Source organism: Nicotiana tabacum, chromosome 7 (genome assembly GCF_000715075.1).
Source record: "Nicotiana tabacum cultivar K326 chromosome 7, ASM71507v2, whole genome shotgun sequence".
NCBI lineage: Eukaryota > Viridiplantae > Streptophyta > Magnoliopsida > Solanales > Solanaceae > Nicotiana > Nicotiana tabacum.
The window spans coordinates 150,121,659-150,144,563 of record NC_134086.1 but is presented as its reverse complement, the minus strand read 5'-3'; the positions used below and the strand labels follow the sequence as shown (position 1 = coordinate 150,144,563).

At 35.0% G+C, this 22,905-nt stretch overlaps 1 protein-coding gene across 1 annotated transcript; it reads left to right on the top strand.

The window, feature by feature from the left end:
• Positions 1-4,501: 4,501 nt before the first annotated feature.
• LOC107758921 (CAAX prenyl protease 1 homolog) lies at positions 4,502-20,952 on the top strand. The gene is made up of 14 exons (XM_016576769.2): positions 4,502-4,654; positions 8,202-8,349; positions 8,454-8,538; positions 8,621-8,716; positions 10,108-10,173; positions 10,273-10,371; positions 10,561-10,674; positions 10,780-10,890; positions 12,615-12,677; positions 15,031-15,123; positions 19,024-19,137; positions 20,194-20,265; positions 20,374-20,439; positions 20,578-20,952. Exons 1-14 carry the CDS (start codon positions 4,624-4,626, stop codon positions 20,692-20,694), a joined length of 1,275 nt encoding a protein of 424 aa, XP_016432255.1. The 5' UTR covers positions 4,502-4,623; the 3' UTR covers positions 20,695-20,952.
• Positions 20,953-22,905: the final 1,953 nt, after the last annotated feature.

Genomic DNA, 22,905 nt, shown 5'->3' with positions numbered 1-22,905 from the left:
ACTTCACCAGTGTTTTTACATTGTGACTCACAAAGCGGCAATTGGAATTGCCAAGAATAGCGTGTACAATGAGAAAAGAAGACATATTCGCATTAGACATGGTGCGGTGAAATAATTATTAAACATAGTGTTATTTTCTTGGAATATGTAAGGTCCGAAAGAAATTTGGTGGATCTTTTAACCAAGGGTTTAGCAAGGAGAATTATCCTTGAAACATCGAGGGGAATGGGGATAAAGCCCATGGATTGAGGAAGTATGGTGGATACCCATCCGTGGTCAAACAAAGCCATATGAGACTTCAATATGCACTATATTTCCTATCCCTATGACATGTGGTAGTGCTTTATAAGGTTGATTCTATTTTACTCTTAATGATTTCATAGCCTTAAGGTGGTCTATATGTTGATAGACTTGATGGAATCACCTACATGAGTGTAAAGGTGCGGTCCCCTTTTATGAAAAACTTGGGATGTCTTTCTAGAGCACTCATGAGACACAAGGTGTGTGCATGACCATAAAAGCACTTTATTAGTATCGCGGAGTTTGCATAAAATTAAGGATATAGTATGTGTATTGAGGGTTTCAATTCATGTCCATTCAGTTCAAGAGTACTTCACTTTGTGGATATTAGTCGTTGCCTCATTTCACTACGTGTCAATTCAAATCGAAAGATATTGATAGTTAATTACATATTCCTCCCTTTTGCCCATGAATTATTCTTATTCTTTATCTTTGCATTAGTGAGGGAATGTTGGTATTATTCCTCTTTAGGCATTACTCTAATTTGATAATGCAAAGAATAAAGAACACTTCTAATCTACAATTAATCAGTGGTTAATTGTCATACCTCTCCATTATTAATTTGTTGTAACATTTCTAGATTTTATGTATATGCGGGGTGAGAGAATGAAGTTACTACTTCATAAATGGTTCACATTCATTCATACGACGGTTTCTTAAATTTTGTGACTTCGTTTGTGAAAAGAACAAACTTTTCAGAAGGTTTGAAGTTACTGTCTTTATGACAATTTTATCATTAAACCAAAAGTAATGTTACATAACATTAACTCCCATTTGGCTATTTACGTTTTTCTGATGGAAGAAAACATAGGTGATTTGCCTATATAAACATCATCATTTGTGAGCTAAACAACTACCAAAAAACATTTACTCTCATCTTCTCAAAAGACCATTCTTATTCTTATTATTCTGGAAGACTATTCTTCTTCCGTTTTTTCCCGGGCAATTCGTTCTGCAAACTCCAAACTTATAGCCATGAGTGCACGTGTTTGGGAGTACTGTGAAACTTTGGGGAGTGGTCGGTCTTAACGATTTGCACCCAGTCGGACCAAAATCGCTTTCAAGGCAGTAGCTTGCCACGACACAATATTTATTCGATAAGTCATTTCTATTCTCTTATTATTCTTGGTCAATGTTATCAACTATTTTTCTAACAAATATAACAGTTGGTTATTTTTGATTGAATAAAATAGTTCGATGATTTTACTTGCCGTCAAACTATAAATAATACAATCTCTTGTATTTTATGCAAAAAATACAGATTGAGTGGTACTTGTTACAAACTTATTTAAATTTATTTTTTAAAATTAACTTCATACTGAACCTTCTCATCTTTGCTTCCTCTTCTTCCAAAATTTTTTTTGATTTAAAGTTGCGCTCTGTCAGTTTAACTTCATAGCTAAAGCTGTGATGTTTCAAAGGCCAAAGTTTAAATTTCAAAAAATATTTTTTTTTGAAAGAAAAGGAAGATTATATTACTAAAATAAAGATTACATAGTCATTATATAGCCCCGAAGGATATTGCCAATGTCCATAGCGGCAAGACTATTAAAAAAGTGGAACGATACTTAATACTACTACATTTTTCTTGCTTGTTTCAATGTAGTTCTGGTTCAACAAAAAAAAAGGGACGTGCAAGGTAAATACATTTAGCTGGCTTAAAGTGGTAATAGCTTCCTTTGCTAGTTGATGCGCAACTCCATTTCCTTCCCTGAAGTTATGCCTGAGTATCGAGACTTTCAGTTGGTGCATTAATAACCTGCAATCTAGTAAAGTGTTAGTAAAAGATTGGTTGTCCTTACCCATTAGTTTAATAATTTTTGTGGAGTTAGTTTCAATCTCCATTTTTGTGAAATTCATCTCCATTGCAATCTTTAAACCTTACTATAATCCCATAAGTTTAGTCTGCATGAAAAATGTTGCGTAGCAAGATTTGTGAAAGCCAAAGATCCAGTCATCATTGTAACCTCGAAACATCCCACCTAAGCATGTTTTCAACGTATTTTTTGAGAAAGCACCATCTACATTTAGCTTGACAGTGTCGTTGGGTTGTTTTTGCCATTTAACCTCGATTCTTATCCTCTTAATCCTAAGATGATCCCTTTTAATAAGGAAATTAAATGCCCAGGCTTGTTGAATAACTTTAGAAACATTTTTAAGTCTAAATCTGGATTATTGAAATCATTATTATTTCTATCTTTCCAAAGGTTCCAAATGGTGAATGGAAAAAGACTTTCCCAGTTAATCGTGTGCTAACATTCAGAATCCTTTTAGTGAATTAGCCAATGAACGCCACAGTTCTTGGACTGTCTCACAATACCTATATTTTCCAAAACGTGATGCTATAGGATAGTGAAGAAAAATATGTTGAATATCTTCCGGACCATTTTTGCAAACCGGGCATATGTCATCCCAATTCATTGTAAGAAAGCTCTACAAGGGATACGATTATGGAGGCATTGCCATAAGAAGTAATTGATTTTGTTAGGGCATCGTAGTTTCCAAATCCACTTAAAGTCTAGATCTGGGGGCTTTGTGGATTTAATATGTCATGGCTTGACTTAGTCTTTAAAGGTATTTGCTAGGGATAGGAGTAGAGGTAATTTTATTGACAATAGTAGGAGGAAATACGGAAGAGATTATAGAGATATCCTAGTGATCATCTTTGAGTAAGTCTTTCTATGGTTAGATTATAGTCACTTAGTATAATGGTCTAACAATGGAACCTCTCAGCTTAATAGTGTGGTGTACCCATCTAGAACACCAGATGTTGATTTTAGAAGTTGTACAAGGATACCACATAGTGCTTTCATTACAATTTTTTCAGTCTTTAAGAAGAGCTGTCCAAATGAAAGAGGTATTAACCTTGGACTTTTTGTGAGCGTATTTTCAAGTGATAAGTTGTGCCTAAGGGAAGGAAGGATTATTTAATAGCCTCCAAGCTAGGCTTGTAAGTAAGACAAGGTTTTTAGTAGTTAATGAGCGAACGCCCAGACTATTTGAAATTTCAAAACTTAATATTTCTTTAATCCTAGTAGAATACAACAATATAAGGTGTTCTCAAGCAAATAACACAAAATAATATGAGATAAGTGATGACACTGTCCTAAAATATTCAATAATAAAATTACATAAAATAAATATTGCTAACTAATAAGCTATAATAAAAATGAACATAATCTAAAAATACTTAGTCATGCTAAAACAAGTCGACTAATAAGTACTAGTACTAATTACATGACTAAACACTGAAGAAAAAAATAAAGTTAAGTTATGTATTTTTAATGTCTAAACTAATACAAAGGGGAGTCTTGGCATAACTGGTAAAATTGCTATCATGCGACCAAGAGATCACAGGTTCAAGTTGTGGAAACAATCTTTTATAGAAATGTAGGGTAAGGTTGCGTACAATAGACCTTTGTGGTCCGCTCTTCCTCGGATCTCATGCATATCTAAACTAATACAAAGCTTAAATAGAAATATTTAACATTATTGTCATTCCTAGTATTGAATTAAAAACTTTTTGTTAGCATCAGTATCAATTTGGTTTAGGTTTGGGTTATGTTTGAATTACTAATATTTATGGTGTATAAAATATATTGGACCAATCAAAAATTCTAAATTCAAGCTTGAAATAATATGTTAAAAGATAAAAAATATGAAAAAGTTTAAGAAATATTTATGAATTATACTATAACTATTTTAATTTTTGGCCAGATCGTCCAATCTTTTCATAGTTACGGCGCTGGAGGGTTTGGTACGTGCCCGCTCTATTTACATGTAATATCGGGTTGGTTTGGTTTAGATTTGGCTTTTCTTAGTTACAACCAAATCAATATGGCCGGGGCTTTTAAATACCAAATCAAATCAAATCAAATCAAATCGAATCGAATCATAGTCATTTTTTACCCGATTTAACTCGTATTATCGAATTGGTACGGTTTATTCGTTTTTTGTGCACCCTAACACCATGTATGAATTTGAACTTCGTTGGCAGAACTCAACAGCCTGAATTTGGAAAGTTTAGACGTGCAATTACTTCATATTAAACATTAAAATCTTGATTTTGAGGTTGATTCTAAGGCGGCAAAACATTAAAATCCGGTACATTTCGTCTCTACTTTAAATAGGGTACTAGATATGGCTATTTGTGCACTTAGCGTCAGGTGTAAATCATCTGGGTATATCCGACCCATAGAACCATGTCGGTGACCCATAAACTCCACACTGACCCGACCGACTAAGCCGTTCTCTATAAATCACCAAAAGAAGACATTTCTCTCTCTCTGTGTTCGCAGTCTTTAACCAACCACTGAGTTCGCTATGGCATTTCCTTACTTGGAAGCAGTTCTCGGTACGCCTTTTTTTTCTATCTTTCTACACCTTTTACTTACTCGCGTTATAGTGCCTCAGGTATTTACTGGATATTACATTTTCTGAACGGCTCTACTGTCTTTGAATGTCATTACTGATATCTATGCAATCTTTTTCCCGTTTTCACGCTTCCATTTTTACTGGGTTACATTATTGCTTCTTCTTTCTTGGTCCATATGTTTCGAAAATTTTGGCTCTTGATCAAATATTTGTTGTATCTCTGTTCAACGTCTGTTTTGAAATAAGTAGGTATTATAGGTTTTATTGGATTCTTTAACTTAACAATTTTCTTGTATTCGGTTAAAGGATGGTTGTTGCTTTCTTAGTCTACAAATTTGGAGCTTGATAAAATATTTGTGGTCTCTCTGTTGTCTGTTATTAGAAAGAAATAGACATGTAGGGGTTTTGGGTATCTCTAATTAATATATTTCCTGAAGAAAGGTATCGGAATCTCTGTAAAAATCTTGACGTGTTTTATGCATTATTTGGGTCGAATGATCCTTGCTTTTCTTAGTCTAGCAGTTCAAAATCTCTGGGTTCTTGATTGAATACTTGTAACTCTCTTTTGGTTGCCTATTTAGAGAAATAAATAGGCTTTTAGGGTTTATGTTTTTTTTTTTGAAACTAATGTATTTTTTGAAGAAAGCATCTAGTCTGTAGAATTCTTGTTGTTCTCTATGCATGCATGTGTGTACCTTTTTTATCTCGGGGACTATTAATTAGCTATGATTCTTTCAGTCTTTCTTTAGTATAGAAGTTCAGTTTCTATTTAGATTCTTGTAGCATCTCTGTTGTCTGTCTGTTTAGAAAGAAATTGGCATTTTGGGGTTTAGGTTATCTTGAACTTAATTTATTTCTAGAAGATAGTGTTGTAATTGGTAAAAGTCTTGATGGTTTCTATGCATGTACGTGTACATTGTTCTGTCTTCGTTTAGGTCTGGTCTTTGCTGGGAGGTTTTTCAGTTTGGTTAAAGATTTATATGTCAATATAAGGTTAATGCGATGTTAACATCATATTGAATCATTATGGTCTGTTGGTTAATCTGGTTGTATACTAGCTCGGGGTTATGCTTTCAAGCCTCAAAAACAGTTTAATTTTTTTTTTTTTTTTGTACTTTTATTTTATTTTTGCACTTTTTTTATACCTTTTATTTTATTTTATTTTGATTTTGTATAATGTTGGCCCAAGATGAATTTAAATGGAGAAACATGAAGATTGAAACAAAAACGTTATCAAATAAAGCAAACAGCAACATATCGGATTGCATTGGAGTCCTGCTTCATTTTTTTGATAAGGTAAATTGTATTAATCAAAAGGGAGAGAACTCCCGTATACAGGAAGTATACCAAAGAGTAGAGAATTTACAACAGAACATGATTCTCTACAAAAGACGCCCAATCTTCTATACAAGTAGGGGCTATATGAGTGCACCCAAAAGCGATCAAAGATAAAAGACTATTCTTAAGATGTGAAAAAGGAGACTCAATCCCCTCAAAAGCTCTCCTATTTCTCTCCCTCCAAACTATCCACATGAGAGCTAACGGGGCGAACTTTCACGCCTTTTGCTTTCTTCTTCTACAGAAACCGGCCCAGCTATATAACATCGCCTTGTGGAGTCCTGCTTCATTTGGCGGTGAATAAATTAGGTGCTTTCTTAGAGTTCCTAAGAAACTAAGTTAGAATTCATTTTAGCTAGAGCCTATCTACTGATAATTTTGAGGTCGTAATATGACGGTTCTAACTTCTTCTGAAAGGCCTTGAAAGTTTCTTAACTTGTTTCTTTAGAGTTTTGGGGATGCATTGGACAATGCCACCAACCTCTTCTGATGCTAGGTTGGCACAGAAAAGGTCTAAACAAGAACGAGAAGATCATGTTGGACACAATCCCTGCTGCCATTTGGTGGACAGTTTGGTTAGAGAGGAATCATAGAATATTTGAAGGCATAAAGGAAAATCTACTTGCACTTTAGATGCTTGTTATGCATGTTTTTGGTTCTGGATTTGTATGACTTGATCACTATAATTTCAAAATTTTAATTAAAACATGTATTGATGCGCTGGCCCTCAGTGCTTTTACTGAGTTAACTGAAATTATTGTTTTGTATTCATTTCAAAATTTGTGCCAGATGCTTCCTGTGATGTGTTAAACCCTATTTGAGGTTACACATGTTACTGTTCTTTACTCTCTCACTGAATACCTTTTATTCTGCTGCTAACTTTTATGTGCATCTTCACGTGCTGATAAGCTTCAAACTGTTAGGTCCTTTTCTTGTTGTTGTAATCAACCAAAAGGATAAGACTAGTAGATCCATTGGTGTGTGCCTTTTGGATTCCTGGAAGAATCATGATAGAACTGGAGGACCTTTAGATTTTCCAAATAAGCGAAGTTCATTTTAAGTGCTTGAATGCCTTGACTTTTCCACCTTTGCTCTCCCTCCTGCCGTGCCTAAATTAAGGACCTCTCTCATTGTTGTTACCTCAAGGAGTGGTGCATTATTTGTTATATGGACTAGATAGAAGGGAAGGAACTATAGATCTTTGAAGGAGAAGTTTACCCTACTCTTTCATTGAATTCAGTATCTGGTAAATCTTTTTTGCTGGAGCAAACTGTCTAGTGTATATCGTATAATGAGTTTTTGGATTTTGTCGGTAACGTAAGTTCCATAGGAACCTTTTTTGTACATATTCTGCATCAACTGGATGCCCATTATAACATTTACATTACACTGTTAGAAAAGGAGTGGTGTGTTATTGGTATTTAGAGAGCTTTAATTGCAGGATCACATTGGAAACACCTTTCATTCTGTGTATTCTAATTTGTTCTGGCAACTTTCTTCTCCAGTGGAACCAATGAATGTCGACTGTTGAATGATTCTGTAGGTGCAGAAAATATGCTTAAATTGACTGACACCTTGACTCTCCCTCCATGAGTTAATTGTTTTTTTCCCTTTTTTTGAGCATTGACTGCTAATGCAGTCTGTTTTTCACATAATACCTTAAGCGATGATTACGTAGCTTTTAACTTCATTCAGTTGATAAGTAAGGACTGCTAATGTTGGTGGGGGATACACTCATACTATCATACACAATATCCACAATTTGTGTATCGTTTATGGACTGGGACAGGCAAGAAGAAACTGAAAATATCCTTTTTGTTAATCTTATGGCATTTTGTTGTCATCTGATGTATGATATGGTGGTCTCCTCTTTTATTTTCACCCTTAATTTGGTCTGATATATAGCTCAACTAGCCAGTAGACATCATTGGTTAAATGATGATGCAATGAGATGAAAAAGGTCTGCTTTGGTTCCACTTTTGAGACGTGTTTTGTGTGTTAATGGTTTTTACATCTTTATATTTTGGTTTTTTCCTTGTGTCTCTTGGTAGTTGGCTTGCTTGCTGTTTGCTTCAGATTTTATCTCTGACTTCCCTCCTTGATTTTATTTATTGCTGTCTTTTCTAGGGTGCTGTATTAACCTCCCTTCTTATTGTGCTTTTGGCTCTAATTTTGCTGTTGAATTTCAGGATTCATGATATTAATGTACATATTTGAGACATACCTTGATGTACGACAGCATGCTGCTCATAAATTGCCAACACTTCCGAAAACTTTGGTGGGAGTTATCAGCCAGGAAAAATTTGAGAAGTCCCGTGCATATAGTCTAGACAAAAGGTTTATCTCCTACTTGCTTTTGATTTTTTTCTTTTGTTCAGGGGATACCATCCAAATTGTTCTATTTTTTTTGATATTCTTTTTCATCTCTTTTTTTTTTCCAGTTACTTCCATTTTATCCATGAGTTTGTTACGATACTTATGGACTCTTCCATCTTGTACTTCCGGATATTGCCCTGGTTTTGGAAGGTGAATGGTTCAGCTTTTTTCTTAAAATGTCCTCTCTTCCCACTCTAGCAACTCATGGACTTTGTGTTTTATATTCTGGCAGATATCAGGAGAATCTTTGGTATACCTTGGTCTCAATGCAGAGAATGAAATATTTCACACACTTTCATTTTTAGCAGGAGTTATGGTTTGGTCACAGGTGCATATGAGTATCCCTTTGGTTTCTTGTTCATAATGGTTGACACTTCCTGGAGTTGAATATTTGTCCATTGTATATATTTTTTCTTTTTAAAAAGAATATTTATCAGCACTCTCTAGGGTTTTGTTTGTCCTTGTTAAAAGTGAATTAATTAAAACTGTTTAGCATTATGTTACAATGTATTTAATGTGCAAATCCTCAGATACTCTCTCCTTTTGAGTTACAGAAGTTCTATCTTTCTTTAATGCTTCAAAGTACCTCTTGCCCCGTGTTAATTTTATAATTTTTACACCCCTTTGTGTGAACGCGGTATGCTTCGTGATCCGGGGTACCCTTTTTCCTTATAAAGGGACTTTTAAAGTTCCAGACTTTCTAGTGCTATCGCCCCTTTTTCAGCCTGATATTATCAAGGTAGACTTCCACCAGACGCCCTGGCTTTCTTTTTAGTTTTCCAATCTTCTAGGAGTTATCACTTATGTGAATATGACCTTAATTTCTCATACTTTTAAACTGTGAAATGTAGATGAAAAATGCCTCTGTGATGGTGTGATCCTATGTCAAGTGAATGTTAGCTGGCGAGGTTGATGATTTGTGATCTGAGTTTGATTTTGGGATAACCTTTTTTCCTTATTTGATGATTTTGTGTCAGTTCTCGTCAGGGAACTTGTCTGTTGCTCGTTTAGAAAGGTATTTTGCTCCAACTATGTATGAGTTGTAGTATTTGTTGCCAAAGTTTTAGGTGAATAGTTGTTTCTTCGGGGATGAGTAAATCTTTTTGTGCATAAATGCTTTCCTTATGTCCTAAAGGGCGCTCTGTAGAGCCTCTTTTGTGTCCGAGCAATGTAGTCTTGATCACATTGGCTAAATGAACCACAAACCATATATGCAGTCCTGGTCTTTATTTTTCTTTTTCTTGTTAGATTGAAGATAGCTTCAGGTCTGATTTAATCATCTTTATCTTCCCTAATTGTGGTGTTGGACGAGGATTCATTCTTTAAGTAGACCTGTCTGTTGAACTCAGAGAGTGAATTTTGTCAAATTTGGTGCATTTGTTCCTGATTCCCGTGATGCGTGACGCGGCATCTTATTTTATGCTTTGCACTTGCAATGATGAGCAAGTTTAGTAGGTAGTTTTTAGTTTCTGGTGTTTCAGAGTTTGACTCATCTTTTTCTAAGTTAAGTTCTCAGTTAGAGAACTGTTGTGAAATACTTCTGTTTGGCACACGACTACTTTCTCGTGGTGAATTTGCTGTTAGTTCCTCTTTTGAATTTGCTAGTATTTAGTGTGGTGATATCGTGGACCAAGGACGCCTTCAAGTATTCTGGATTGCTTCAAAAAGTTATAGCTTCATAATCTGGTACCAATTCTAAATTTTCAAATACTTCTACAGATCACCGATTTGCCATTTTCATTGTATTCAACCTTTGTGATTGAGGCCCGCCATGGTTTCAACAAGGTATCATGGAATAAATGTAATTCTTTCTTTAAGCATGCATCTGTCATCCCTTGGTGGCTGACATGTCTCTTTGGAATTTGAATTGTCTTTTTGATGCAGCAAACAGTATGGCTATTCTTTAGGGACATGATAAAAGGAATTGCTTTAGCTATTGTGATTGGTCCTCCCATTGTGGCTGCCATCATTGTTATAGTACAGGTACTGGGACATGGGTTTTGTTTATTCAAGATTTTAGCATGATATAGCCGCTCACTTGTTCATCTCATTTGGCATCAACTTTTTCTTGGATCTTCATCACATAATTTTACCTTGCACGTTCATTTTGGAGGCTGCAAAATATCATCTTGTGCATTCCGCTAACAGCACTAATCTATTCTCGATTTGCAGAAAGGAGGTCCTTACTTGGCAATTTACTTGTGGGGGTTTATGCTGATTTTATCTCTTGTTATGATGACTATCTACCCTGTACTAATTGCTCCACTTTTCAACAAGTTCACTCCGGTAAGTAGTACATCAACCCCTTCTTCCCCTCAAGAAGAGGAAAATCAAAAACATATTTCCTGCAGCTCCATTGTGGTGATTAATTTTTTTTCCCCCAATGAGTAGCTTCCACAGGGAGACCTTAGGTTGAAGATTGAGAATCTTGCATCCTCACTCAAGTTTCCCCTAAAGAAATTATTTGTGGTTGATGGGTCTACAAGGTCGAGCCACAGCAATGTGAGTGATTATTATACTGATCTTTGCATAGTGGTTATATATGTAACTTTTCACATTGAATGCAAATTCATTTTATGTGCTATAATTTCATAGATTGGGTGGTCCAAGTTGTGCTAGTAGATTTTGAGATAATATTTGAATCTTTAAGTTACGCTAGTTTTGTTCCGTTTCCAGCTCAATTTTTTTAATCCTCTGTCTATGATAGCTTTTTGTCGGAACTAGCAATCAGGTTTAGTTTTAGCTTTGCTTAATTGCTTCAATATTTTAGCTTTAAATGAAGCAGATTTGCAGTATAGCCCTGATCTCTTATTTGCTTTATTTTTCTTTTGCAATTGATTACCTTTCAAATCTTCTCATACATTTTGGAGATGAAGTGTGCGTTTTGTTTGCATATGGTTTGCGAAAGGTATAGTAAGGTGTTCCACTTGTTGAACAAATCAATATGATAAAGAGCTAAGGATGTAAAACTAACTTGGAGAGGTCTCTCTTCGTTTTATCATTCTGGGCTTAGTTTGAGACGTCCTCTTGGATCTCTTGGTTTTAATCAGACGGTGGAGTAGTTGCACTTGTGCTGAGTGACAAATGGGCATGTGATACTGTTGCTTTTTATATGTCATCTGCCTATTTACTGAAGGATTTGGCTTTGAGGGTGGGGCAAGAACATTTTACACAACAATTGAGGATAAAAGAATAAATTTATATTCTTTTAGAGTGTAATTGATAACGAGAAGATTTCAACTCCTCTCACCCAACCAAAAACAAGAAGATTTCTAAATATATGAAAGTGTTTATGAGCTCAAGTTCTAGTATTTTTGCTACAGTAATAAAGCTTGGAGGGGATTTAGTTGTTATCGTCTTCTCTATCAGAGTACTAGGCTGCACATCAAATCTGTCTAGTCGTTGGTAGTTAGTTATATTTCAGCTTGAAAATTGTGTTCAACTCCATATAGTGTACGTGAGTCATAAACAATGGTTGATTAAGCCTTCATTTCTCTTCCATTTATATATGGTGAATGTAATGGAATAATAAAACTACGCCCTACGCAGAAACTAATGATAAAACTAAGTTGTGTGAATTGGTTGCAAGTCATGTGTGCTTCTGGGTAAATAAAAATACGTATGAAGAATTTTTCCCCTCTGTTGCCTTTTGAAGTCATTTTGCTTTCAGTTTTGCATTTGCTGTTGGAGTCTAATATAGTTTTCTGATACTTTGGTTTCATTATAAAGTTCAATGGATACAATAATTGTTTATGTGATAGCTTTATGGTCCTTATCCCTTCTACAATAACCACATTATGTTACGGGATGTGTTGCTGGATAGGGTTCTGACAAAGGTGTGTGTAAAAGTGTGTCTACACTTCCCTGATGCATGTTTTGTAGATTTAAAGCAGCCGTTATGGCTTCAGGTTCCAGCTAATCATAGCCAACTAGTTCTTACTCCGTATAAAAAGCTGAGCCATTGGATCTTATTAGATCTGCGATATTGTAGCTTCTGGTGGAAAGGGATATGAAATTTGCATTGGAAATCTCCCTGCTCAGTCATTTGTTGGATTTATGTCGTGTATGACGGTGAAATATTAATGGTCACAGAGGGTATAATATTATCCTGATGTTTATACCTATTACTTATTTCTGTCTTGTCTCCCGTATACCTAGTTATCTATTTCTCTTTTATCTCCTCTCTTACTCCGCGGGCTGATCTTGTATCTGCAAAATTTTGCTAGGCATACATGTATGGGTTCTTCAAGAACAAGCGCATTGTCCTCTATGATACACTCATCCAGCAGGTGTGGTGCCTATAAAACCTTGTTAAGTGTTCCTTGTCTTGTTTTTTCCCCGGTCTTCTATTAATCGCCATTAGTTGATGAAGTTGTGAACATTTAATGATTCCTCGAAACTGTTTTGTTGGTAAAAAGGTCGTTCTAACATGATCTTGACAAGAAGTAAAATAACAAAGGTAAGGGTTTTGAGTTCATATGCAGATTCTACCATTTTACTATTGCATAGCAATAGAACTATAACTTTGTTGAATTGTTCCAAGAAGGGTCACTATAACAGATACTCCCTCCATTTCAATTTATGTATTTTTACTTTCCCTTTTGGTTTGTTGCAAAAAGAATGTCACATTTAGTAAGTTTTTGGTTCCAAGTAACTCGAATTCATGTTTTAAAATCTATGTTTATTCAATCTTTTTGCTTGGTATAACCACTGTAATGTAAATAATCCCCTCTTATTTTATGGGTTTTGTAAGTTCCTTGAGTTTAGATAGGAGTCAAAAGAATGTACAGGAGCTAATGACTTCTCTTTACTGAGGTGCATCTTCTGGATGCTTAGTAAATGAAATTTCACTTTACCTGATAAAAAAGGCTTTAATTCAACATTCCCATTTTACCCTTAATGATACTCTCTTATGGGTATGATATTGCATGTTTAAGACCACAACATTCAAAGGGTATTTTTCAGCACGTTTTACACACTTCTAGTTTAAGACCACAAGCTGCAGAAGTCTTCTTTACATGGAAAATTTTGTGCCCTGTTAAACTAAGACACCAAACTGAAATGGAGGGAATATCTGTGTGATGGCAGGAGTCTATGCCTTGATACTGTGAAAGTTGAAGATGGTAAAACTTGTTTACTGTGATCATTTTTGTTGAACCAGTTCTATGTTTCTTTTTGAGTGGACAGTATTCTAATGACTGCTAGTTCATTGAAAACAATTTCTGCCATTTGGTTGCTTAAGTATTGGATGTCCTCAAGCAGAGGCGGACCCAGGATTTGAGCGTCGCGGGGGCCCCACTGCCTTTAGATATGCCAATTATCAGTGGCGAAGTTTGACATGTTTATTCTTTGAAAACTTACTGATTATAATACATATCGAAAATACAAATTCAATTTTTACTAACATAAATAATTTGGCACTGACATAATATTATCCGCTCATACTTGAACTCGTAGTATTTATATATGCAAATCGTGCGAAGTTTAAACTTTAATGTGTAAATTCTTGTATAGAATATCCCAATGTGATTCTAGCTAATTAGATGTTAATTAGTTAAATATTTGGGTATCACTAATTAGAATAAGAAAGTATATATCTTATTGATGCATATAAAATCATAAGCCACTTGCAAATTTCCATAAGGAAACACACAGGAAATTGTCCAAGTTATTTCATATTTTACTATCTTCATAAGGTAAATTTTATTGGTAATTATGTGAATGCAACTGCAGTCCCATTCTTGTAAAAACAATATGTTTTATTTCCTCGTAGATGTATAGGAGATAAAACTTTTAAAGAAAGAGAACAAGGGAGAATTTGAAAATGAATAAAATAAATTAATACCAAACTAATTCAAAAATATAAAAGAAAAAAATAAACCAATTGCCTACGTACTAAAGGAGTAGTAGTAAGGTAACAAAAAGGAGTAGTAATTATTGTTGAATTAAGAAAAAGTAACCAAAAAAGAAAAGAAACAAAAAAGAATTGAAAAGACAAATGTTTTACAGATGGGTTCGATCTCAGGTATCCAGGTGCAGGAAGGAACACACATTGGCCGCTAATACCAGTCACCCTGCGCAACTTTCGCTGTTTGAGGGGGCCAAGGAAAATATATGAGGGGTCCTCAATATATATAAAAATATGTATTATAGCTATATACAAGGTTTTTTGTCCGAGACTAACGGGGTCCCGTGACCCCTCAACCCCTAGTGTAGGTCCGCCTCTGTCCTCAAGGAGATAGAGGCTAATTTACTGTATTTGAGAGCTGTAGCCAGATTAAGATGGAGTAATATCTTGAGGAATGAGTATATGGGTCCATTTTCATTATATGTTCACACTCTTCATTTACTTTCTAACCAATTAAAATATGATATTCCTGTTTCTTTGAACTGATTGGATGTTAGAAAGGTTGTCTTTACTGCATGAAATCATATGTCATCATCACTTCTTATGCATGGTATCGGTGTAGCTAGAATTCATGAAAATACTTTGCTGGTGGTTTAGCCATCGACCTCCCCAACAAATGATTTCTTCTTCTCTGTTTATTATTTTTCCTGGCTTTTAAATTCCTTTGAAATGTTTTGGTTAGTTCTTTTTAGTTTGTATTTTGGGAGTTAATTTCACTTCTTGGTGCTCTGTAGTGCAAGAATGATGAGGAAATAGTTGCTGTTATTGCACATGAACTGGGTCACTGGAAACTTAATCACACAATGTACTCCTTCATTGCAGTCCAGGTAAGCAATTAAATCCTGAAGCCCATGCCTTAATTCTCATTCATATTTCAAGTCTGTTAGCAGTTGTTTTATTTTGGGGGGAGGGGGGGGGGGGGGAGGAGGGATTCTTGTGGCTAGTGTAGCTGGCCAAGAAGGTTAATGAGGAATCTGGTACACTGAAGTCAGAGACTTCTCACCCTAATCAGTTCTTTGTTTTTTTTCTAGATTAAGCATATATTTGCTTCATCCCTTTTTATGTGATTTACTTTGTGTTGGCACAAAGATTCTAGGGGTTCATTTGTTTTACATCTTTGATTTTTGTGGCAGAAGATTATATCAAAAAGTAAAAAGATAAAAGAGATTTTCTTATGGAAGAAGATAATGCTAAATTTTGTTCGAAATCTTGAAACATGTGAATGCCAAACGACATAAATATTATTGTCAGTATTGTAAAGAAATGTGTCAAAACTTAAGAGCATGCCCACCTTGTCACAGAAATGTGTACAGGGAAATTGTTAGATCAATCACCAAACGGTGTGGCCTAGTGGTTAATCAAGTGGGAGGAGAACCATGAGGTGTCTTAGGTTCAAAATCCTAGCACAGGCAAAAATCAGTAGATGATTTCTTTCCATCTGCCTAAGCCTTCTGGACAGAGGTACAAGTAGGCACCCGTTGAATAGTCGAGGTGCACACAAGCTGGACAACACGATCGTTTTAAAAAAGGAAAATTTTTAGATCAATTATATTCTTGTTTACTGGCTCTAGGTACCTGCCAATTTATCATTTTGTCTGCTGGTTGGCTTTCACGTGAATGTTAAGCGTTGGCTGGTTTAAGTTTTGGTTTTTGCTGTAACGATTCATGAATGTGGTGTAGCATTAAGCAGCAAAAAGAAATTCCATATGGAGTTGAAATAAGTCTAATAGTTATTGGATACTGATCACGATAAAAGAAACATTTTTTTGTAGATTTTGTGGTTTGATCGGTGAAGTAATCATGAGCATTAGTTTCTAAAAAAGTTGGGGTCCTTTAGCACATCTTCAATTCTTATTATGTAGTTTATGTTTCAAACATGCTTGCTTCTCTTTTGATAGTAACCATAAGTATTTTCCTACCTTGGGAAAGAACATCCTTATCCTCAAGTGATTACATGTTTTTGAAAAATAAGAAGATACCAGAGTAAATATTATGGTAAGAAAAAAATATTAAATAAAAGCATTTGAGGGTTCCTGAAATATATAGCGCCGTGATTTAACTGCCCGAGAAACTGAACCTAATGTAGACATAATTAATCCCCTCACTTCATACTTTCAAGATGGAAAGAAACCTTAGCTCCCCATCTATAGAATTAGGTGATAAGAATGCAAATGAAAAATTATGAGGGTTGGAAGAGCATTTGGTCCAAATGGTATCCTAATAAAGGTTTGAGGTACATTTCAGAGGGTGAGTTTAATGACTAACCAAGCTTTTGAATGTTCTATTGAGGATTGAAAACATGTCAAAAGAGTGGAGAATGGGTACCTGAGTCCAGTATATAAGAACAAAAGAAATCTTTAAAGTTGTGCGAACTTTCATGGGATTAAACCTTTGAGTCGTACGTTGGAACTTTAGGAAAGGGCGATAACACGTCAACTTAGAGATAAAGTAGGGGTGATAGAGAACCAATTCGAATTCGCACTTGCCAAACTCACAAATACGTTATGTTTTTGTGAAATTTATAGGGATAAAAGGAAGATATTCATTGATCAAGTGAAAACATATGATAAAGTATCAAAAAATGTCATTTGATGGGTACTTGTGAAGAAAAGAATTTATATCAATGTTCAAAAGTGTGACTAGAGATGTAGAGGATTTCTCGTAACTGTGGATTTATACCAAGGCTCTGCCTTGACCTGTATTTGTTTATCCTAGTTATGAATAAGTGAACCAATAATATGGGGGATGAAGTTGTTAACTGTATGCTATTTGTGTATGATATTGTATTAATTAACGGATCTAGTGAGAGTCAATAAAAAATTGTAACTTTTGATAAATCATTTTGGAGAGTAAGAGTTTTAGGATGAATAATTAGAACAAATCAACATGCGCTACAAGCTAGCCCCAATAAGAAGAATGCTGGTGGTGGTAGATGGGATTCTAGTGTCCAAATGCAAACAATTTAGACATTTATGTCCTGGCTCACTCTTCATGAGAATGCAATGATACATTAAGATGTAACACATAGAATTAAATAGAATCATTGAAATGGAAGAATATTACGGGAGTGCTATACAATAGGAAGCACTAACAAAGTGAAAGTTATGCTTCATGGAATGATTATGAGACCAACAATGTTATATGGTGTGAGAGTTGGGCATCCAAGGCCCAATGTATCTACATGATGAATGTTGTATAAATGCAGATGTTAACATAGCTATGGGGCACACTAGATTGGACAAGATTAATAGTTATCACATTTGATGGAGAATGCAGGTAGCACACATATGATAAATGAAATAAGATCACGTTAGATAGTTTAGTCATGTCCTACGTGAATGCTCGTCTCTAGGAGTTATTCTATGATTATTGAAGGCGCTAAAAGGGGTGAGGTAGACGTAAAATCACATAGAGGAAAGTATTAAGAGAAGACCTTCCATTGCTCGCAATTAATTATGACTAATGATAAACTTATATTTGGTCCATTGTTTGACAAAGGTTTTCATAGTTTGGGATCAAAAGGGCCTGATAGACTATGAGTGCATACATATGATTTATATAGCTAACATCAATTAATCTGGATCTAAGGTGTAGTTGATTGATCGATTAGTATGCAACATTCTAGATGGATCAGCTCTGTTTCATGCTTTGGGTTTTCGCTTTCCTTGCCTTGCTCATCTTGTCAGTTCTTCTTTTCTGTCTTCTTGGCTATCTGAGGCAGAAATCCTTGCTTTCTCCCTATTTGCTCTTAATAAAACACATCCACTTGCAAGAACCTTCACTAGTTTGTTTGTCATAATATATTTCTCATATATCCATTGGATTGACTTGAAGTGGTTGGCTTTTTTCATCCTCTTATATCAGTAATTGGCAATATTTTCCTGTTCAGATCCTGTAGGGTGATCCCAAATTGAGTTACTCCCATCATAATCCTTAATCAATCATGCGATTTTGGATGCATCTGCTAAACAATAGTGTCCATAGCATGTTGATCCCTCTCCTTAATCAGATTTCCGATTATCGATTTTGAAATCCGTGTGTTGTGAATGATAACTTCCACAGCATGTCAAGCAGTATTATTGGTGAATAATTTTATTGCTCAAAGCCTTCTATTTTTCTGAGTTCCATTTTCTCCCTTTCTAACCGGTGATTTGGTACAAAATATGAGCTTCTTAAGTCGCTGCTTGAATGCAGTGCAGAAAAGGGCCTCAGTGAAACAAATCTGTAAGGGTGAGAATACTGTTGTCTGTAATGCTTAGAGCCACATTGTCAACAACTGTTTCTTTCCCTTCTCAATTTTGGATTGGGATCACTTAGAGCCATATTTTCTGTAAGGCCCAGTATTCTCCAACTGCCAAACAATACAAAGTGTGATCATTTTGGAATCAAGGTGTAAGATGCTACTGCAAGTTATTGTTTATGGACATCGCCGTTGTAATCTTTTCGAAATAAAATGCTGGTAAGATGAATTTACTTTCCTCAATAACATTCAAATGGACAGGCTACATTTGTTGTGCTTCAGGTGCATGGTTTGTCTGACTTTTGGTGCATGACATCTAACATTTCCAAAAAGTATCTTACTTCTTTCTTCTTTACCTCATTGGAATGCCTCGTGCGCACATACACACTTATCCATGTGGTGCATACATACACATTTGTTATCTTTTTTCCGTCCAACTTTATATTCATGTTTGTCTTTTTCTGACTCTAGTATTTTTTCCCTGCAGATTCTCACGTTGTTGCAGTTTGGAGGATACACTCTTGTTAGGAATTCAAAGGACTTGTTTCAGAGTTTTGGGTTTGATACACAACCAGTTCTTATTGGACTCATCATTTTCCAGGTAATACTAGGTCAGGAGGTTTGGCTACTAGGAGAGTTAAATATGAAAACTTAATTTTGAAATATGCAATCCCATTCAAGTGCATCTTTTGGGTCCCAAGTACCAATTTTAGGAGCAAATTTTGATATTGAATGAATTGAGAGATCCTTCAAAAGTTAGAAAGAAATGACAGAGCTTTTTACCCCCTCTGTCTGAATTGAGTCTCCTTTTTCCTTTTCTAGCCCAGATCAAAATAGTGGCCACTTTTCTAAAGAGGGAACCTTGGAAACCTATGGCATGAACCAACGAGCCCTGCATTTACTTTTCTCAAGCGACTTCTCTTCGTTTTAATTATAAAAAGACAAACCAAATATTCCTTTTTTGAACCACTTGTCTTGCTTATATAAGTAAACAATTCATTTTCTTGAACTCACATCTTAAATTCATTAAAAATTAAATCAAGACGTTTAATTTGAAACGTTCTTTTCACTTATAAAGTCAAATTGTATGACATAACTTGTGAGTCTATGAAAAAGGTGCAATATATGGTAGTGATTGATTTGGGTACAGTACAAGTAATTGATATATCCATATATCATATTTCTGCAGGCATAAGAGTTTTTTCCTTTATGTTTGGTGGAAATCACATGTTATACTATATTCCAATAAATAGATATTTGTGTTATGATACAAGTCCACGTTTTCAAAAAAAATGGATGAGATTGGGTCCCAGCGGATCTAAACAATCTTATTTTTTTGAACACGAAGAAATAAAGAAGCCATTGCAATTGCTGGAAAGACTAGGCCTACTAACGGCACAAAAATAGATGGAAGGTTCAAATTTGTCATAGAAGGGGTACCTCGATGTACTATTTGTATCTGTTATTAATCAACGCTGTACCTTTAGGTTGTTTTACTCTGTGACAGTCAATAATTTTGGGTAGGCAACCAGGTTGAATTTCACTACTCTGTTGTACTGTTGTTTGAAACATTGCAAGAACACAAAGATTATTGTTTTCAATTAAAAATCAAATATTTTTTTTTCCTACTTATTCAATATTAACTTTATTGTTGCAGCACACAGTGATACCTCTCCAGCACCTAGTAAGCTTTGGCCTTAATCTTGTAAGCCGCGCTTTTGAGTTCCAGGTAAATTTTGCTTAGCACCTGTCTTCAGATTTTGAATCTTTACCTCCCCCCCACACACACCCCAAAAAAAATGCTTTTACGTTAACTTTATGTTATTTCTTTCTCCAGGCTGATGCATTTGCAAAGAAGTTGGGCTATGCTGCACCTCTTCGAGCTGGTCTTGTGAAATTGCAGGTTAACCATCTCTTCTTTCACGAGCATCTCTACTTTAATAGAAGTCGATTGTTAGAATGTGCATGTTGTCTTGCATATTTTTTTTTCTTTTTAACTTTGTACTAGCTGTGTATTAACCATTCGTCTGGTGTCTTCCAGGAAGAAAACTTGTCAGCTATGAACACAGATCCTTGGTATTCAGCCTATCATTACTCTCACCCTCCCCTAGTTGAAAGACTGGCTGCCATTGATGAACCTGATAAGAAGACGGACTAACAAATACGTGGGAGTTTCACCATTTGACGTAGAACTCAGTTCTATACTTTGCACTGCACATCTGCAAGCATAGCTATTATATGCTTGCAATTAGTCATGTATGTTGATCTTTCGAAGCACAGCAAAAGTAATGATCTTTTTTTTTCAGATGAGTAACTCAGTATTAGAGATCACAAAGAGGGGAAAAGGGAATGAATTCTTATGTACTAACATTTGAAACATAAGAAAAACAATGATCTTTTGAAGATGTTACCTCAATTTTGCTATAACGCCAAAATGTGAAGCATAAAAAAATGATCTTTTACCATTGGACAAATCATTTACCAATATTGGAATAAAATGGTTCTAAACAGAGCGAACTGACAGAAAATTCATTCTTGCTATCATAACTAGTTTGAAGAAAAAAAGGACCTTTGGGCTTAGGCACATGGGCGCCTCAGTTTTATTAATGGCAGATTAACCCTTTGCTTATTGCTTAGATGAGCTCTGGGAGGTTCACCATACGACGTAGTTTCCGTTAAATTGAACCGCCAGAGCTTGGTAGTTGATAAGAAGGATCAAAACTACTCAAGAGTATATATATAGAGGGTTATCTTAAACCTACCATCAAACATAAGGTGCCGTCTTAATTATTAATGTTGGAATTCATCAAATTTAAATTATGAATTTGTCTCGACCTCCGTTGTAAAGGGTAAAAGTGTCCCTTACCGAAATTCCAGTCAAGTAGTTTAGATAAGGTATGTGTTTTGTCAAGTACTTTTGGTTGAGTTACCCCATTCTTCAAGTAGAAGTAAGTCGTGAAGCTTAGGTGCATAATTAGTAAGAAGAAAAGGAGGGTCATTACCTATCCATTCATGGCCACTATCCCAAAACGTAACACTAATTTGGTCATTCTTTTGGCATTTGTTTGTGTAAAAATAGACATTACAACCATTCTTTTAGTTTTTAAGAGCAAACATAGAAATACATTATCTCATACGCACCATTCACTTGTCTTTACTAAAGTTGGCTAAAAAGGATACTTAAGAAGGAAGAAAGAAAGAAAGTGCTATAACGCATGCAATCATGTTATTGTTTTCTCTCATCCATTACTTCTAGCTTTACAACAAAAAGGTAAAGTATCAATCATAAAGGTCAATAATTTCTTTGGAGAAAAATTCTAAAGATAGCAATATGATAGTCTAACTATAGAGTTTCCTTAATTCAACATCTCTACTTGTTTAAGTTAATTACCTTTTCCAATGTCGTTTAGTCATTAAGCACCATTTGGCCGCATCTTTAATAAATTTTTTATTTTAATAAATCTTTAACTAAGAAGTGGGACAGAAAGTGGGGTGGTGGGGTTGACAAGAGCATTATTAAAGTTCCTATACTAGTTGTTTTAAATGATTATTATAGATAGTAAACACCAGAAACTATATTTGTTATGTATCTATAGCATTTAACTCCACATTATGTTACATAGTATAAATGAATAATTTATTCGTAGGTAACATGCAAGACTAAGTTAGATTCAACATCAGTTCCTTTCGCTAAAAAATTAGTTAGGCATTCAACTTCAGTTTCTTTCGCTAAAAACAACAACAAAAAAAAAAGATCTATATGTTATAAAATAAAAGCAATGCAGTAAAATGTAAACAAGAAGAGATAGAGAGAATGGAGAAGTGTTTTCTTCTTTCACTTTGGTGTAATTTTTCATTGCAATTACATGACCTTTTATAAGTATAAAAAGTAAAGATGATGGACATAAAATAGGAAATTTAATCTTTAAGTTATTCACAACATGGACATCCAATGTAGCATCCAATGTAGTATCCAATGTAGTATCCAAAGTAGTATCCAATGTACAAACTATTCATAACACTCCCCCTTGGATGTCCATGTAAGATAATGTGTCTCATTAAAAACTTACAAAAAAAATAATATTGGGATGTACATAGTTGCTTATAATATGCATTGCTTGTTGCCTCATTAAAAACCTTACCAGAAAAATCCAATGGGACAAAACCTTGGTTAAGGAAAAGAGTGCAGCGTGTAGTTACTCCCCCTGATGAAAAATCACTTAATGTCTCGAAGACGACGCATTCCAATCTTATATATCAGCTTTTCAAATATTGAGGTTGGTAATGCCTTAGTGAACAGATCAACCAAATTATCACTTGAACGAACTTGTTGTACATCTATTTCACCATTCTTCTGAAGATCATGAGT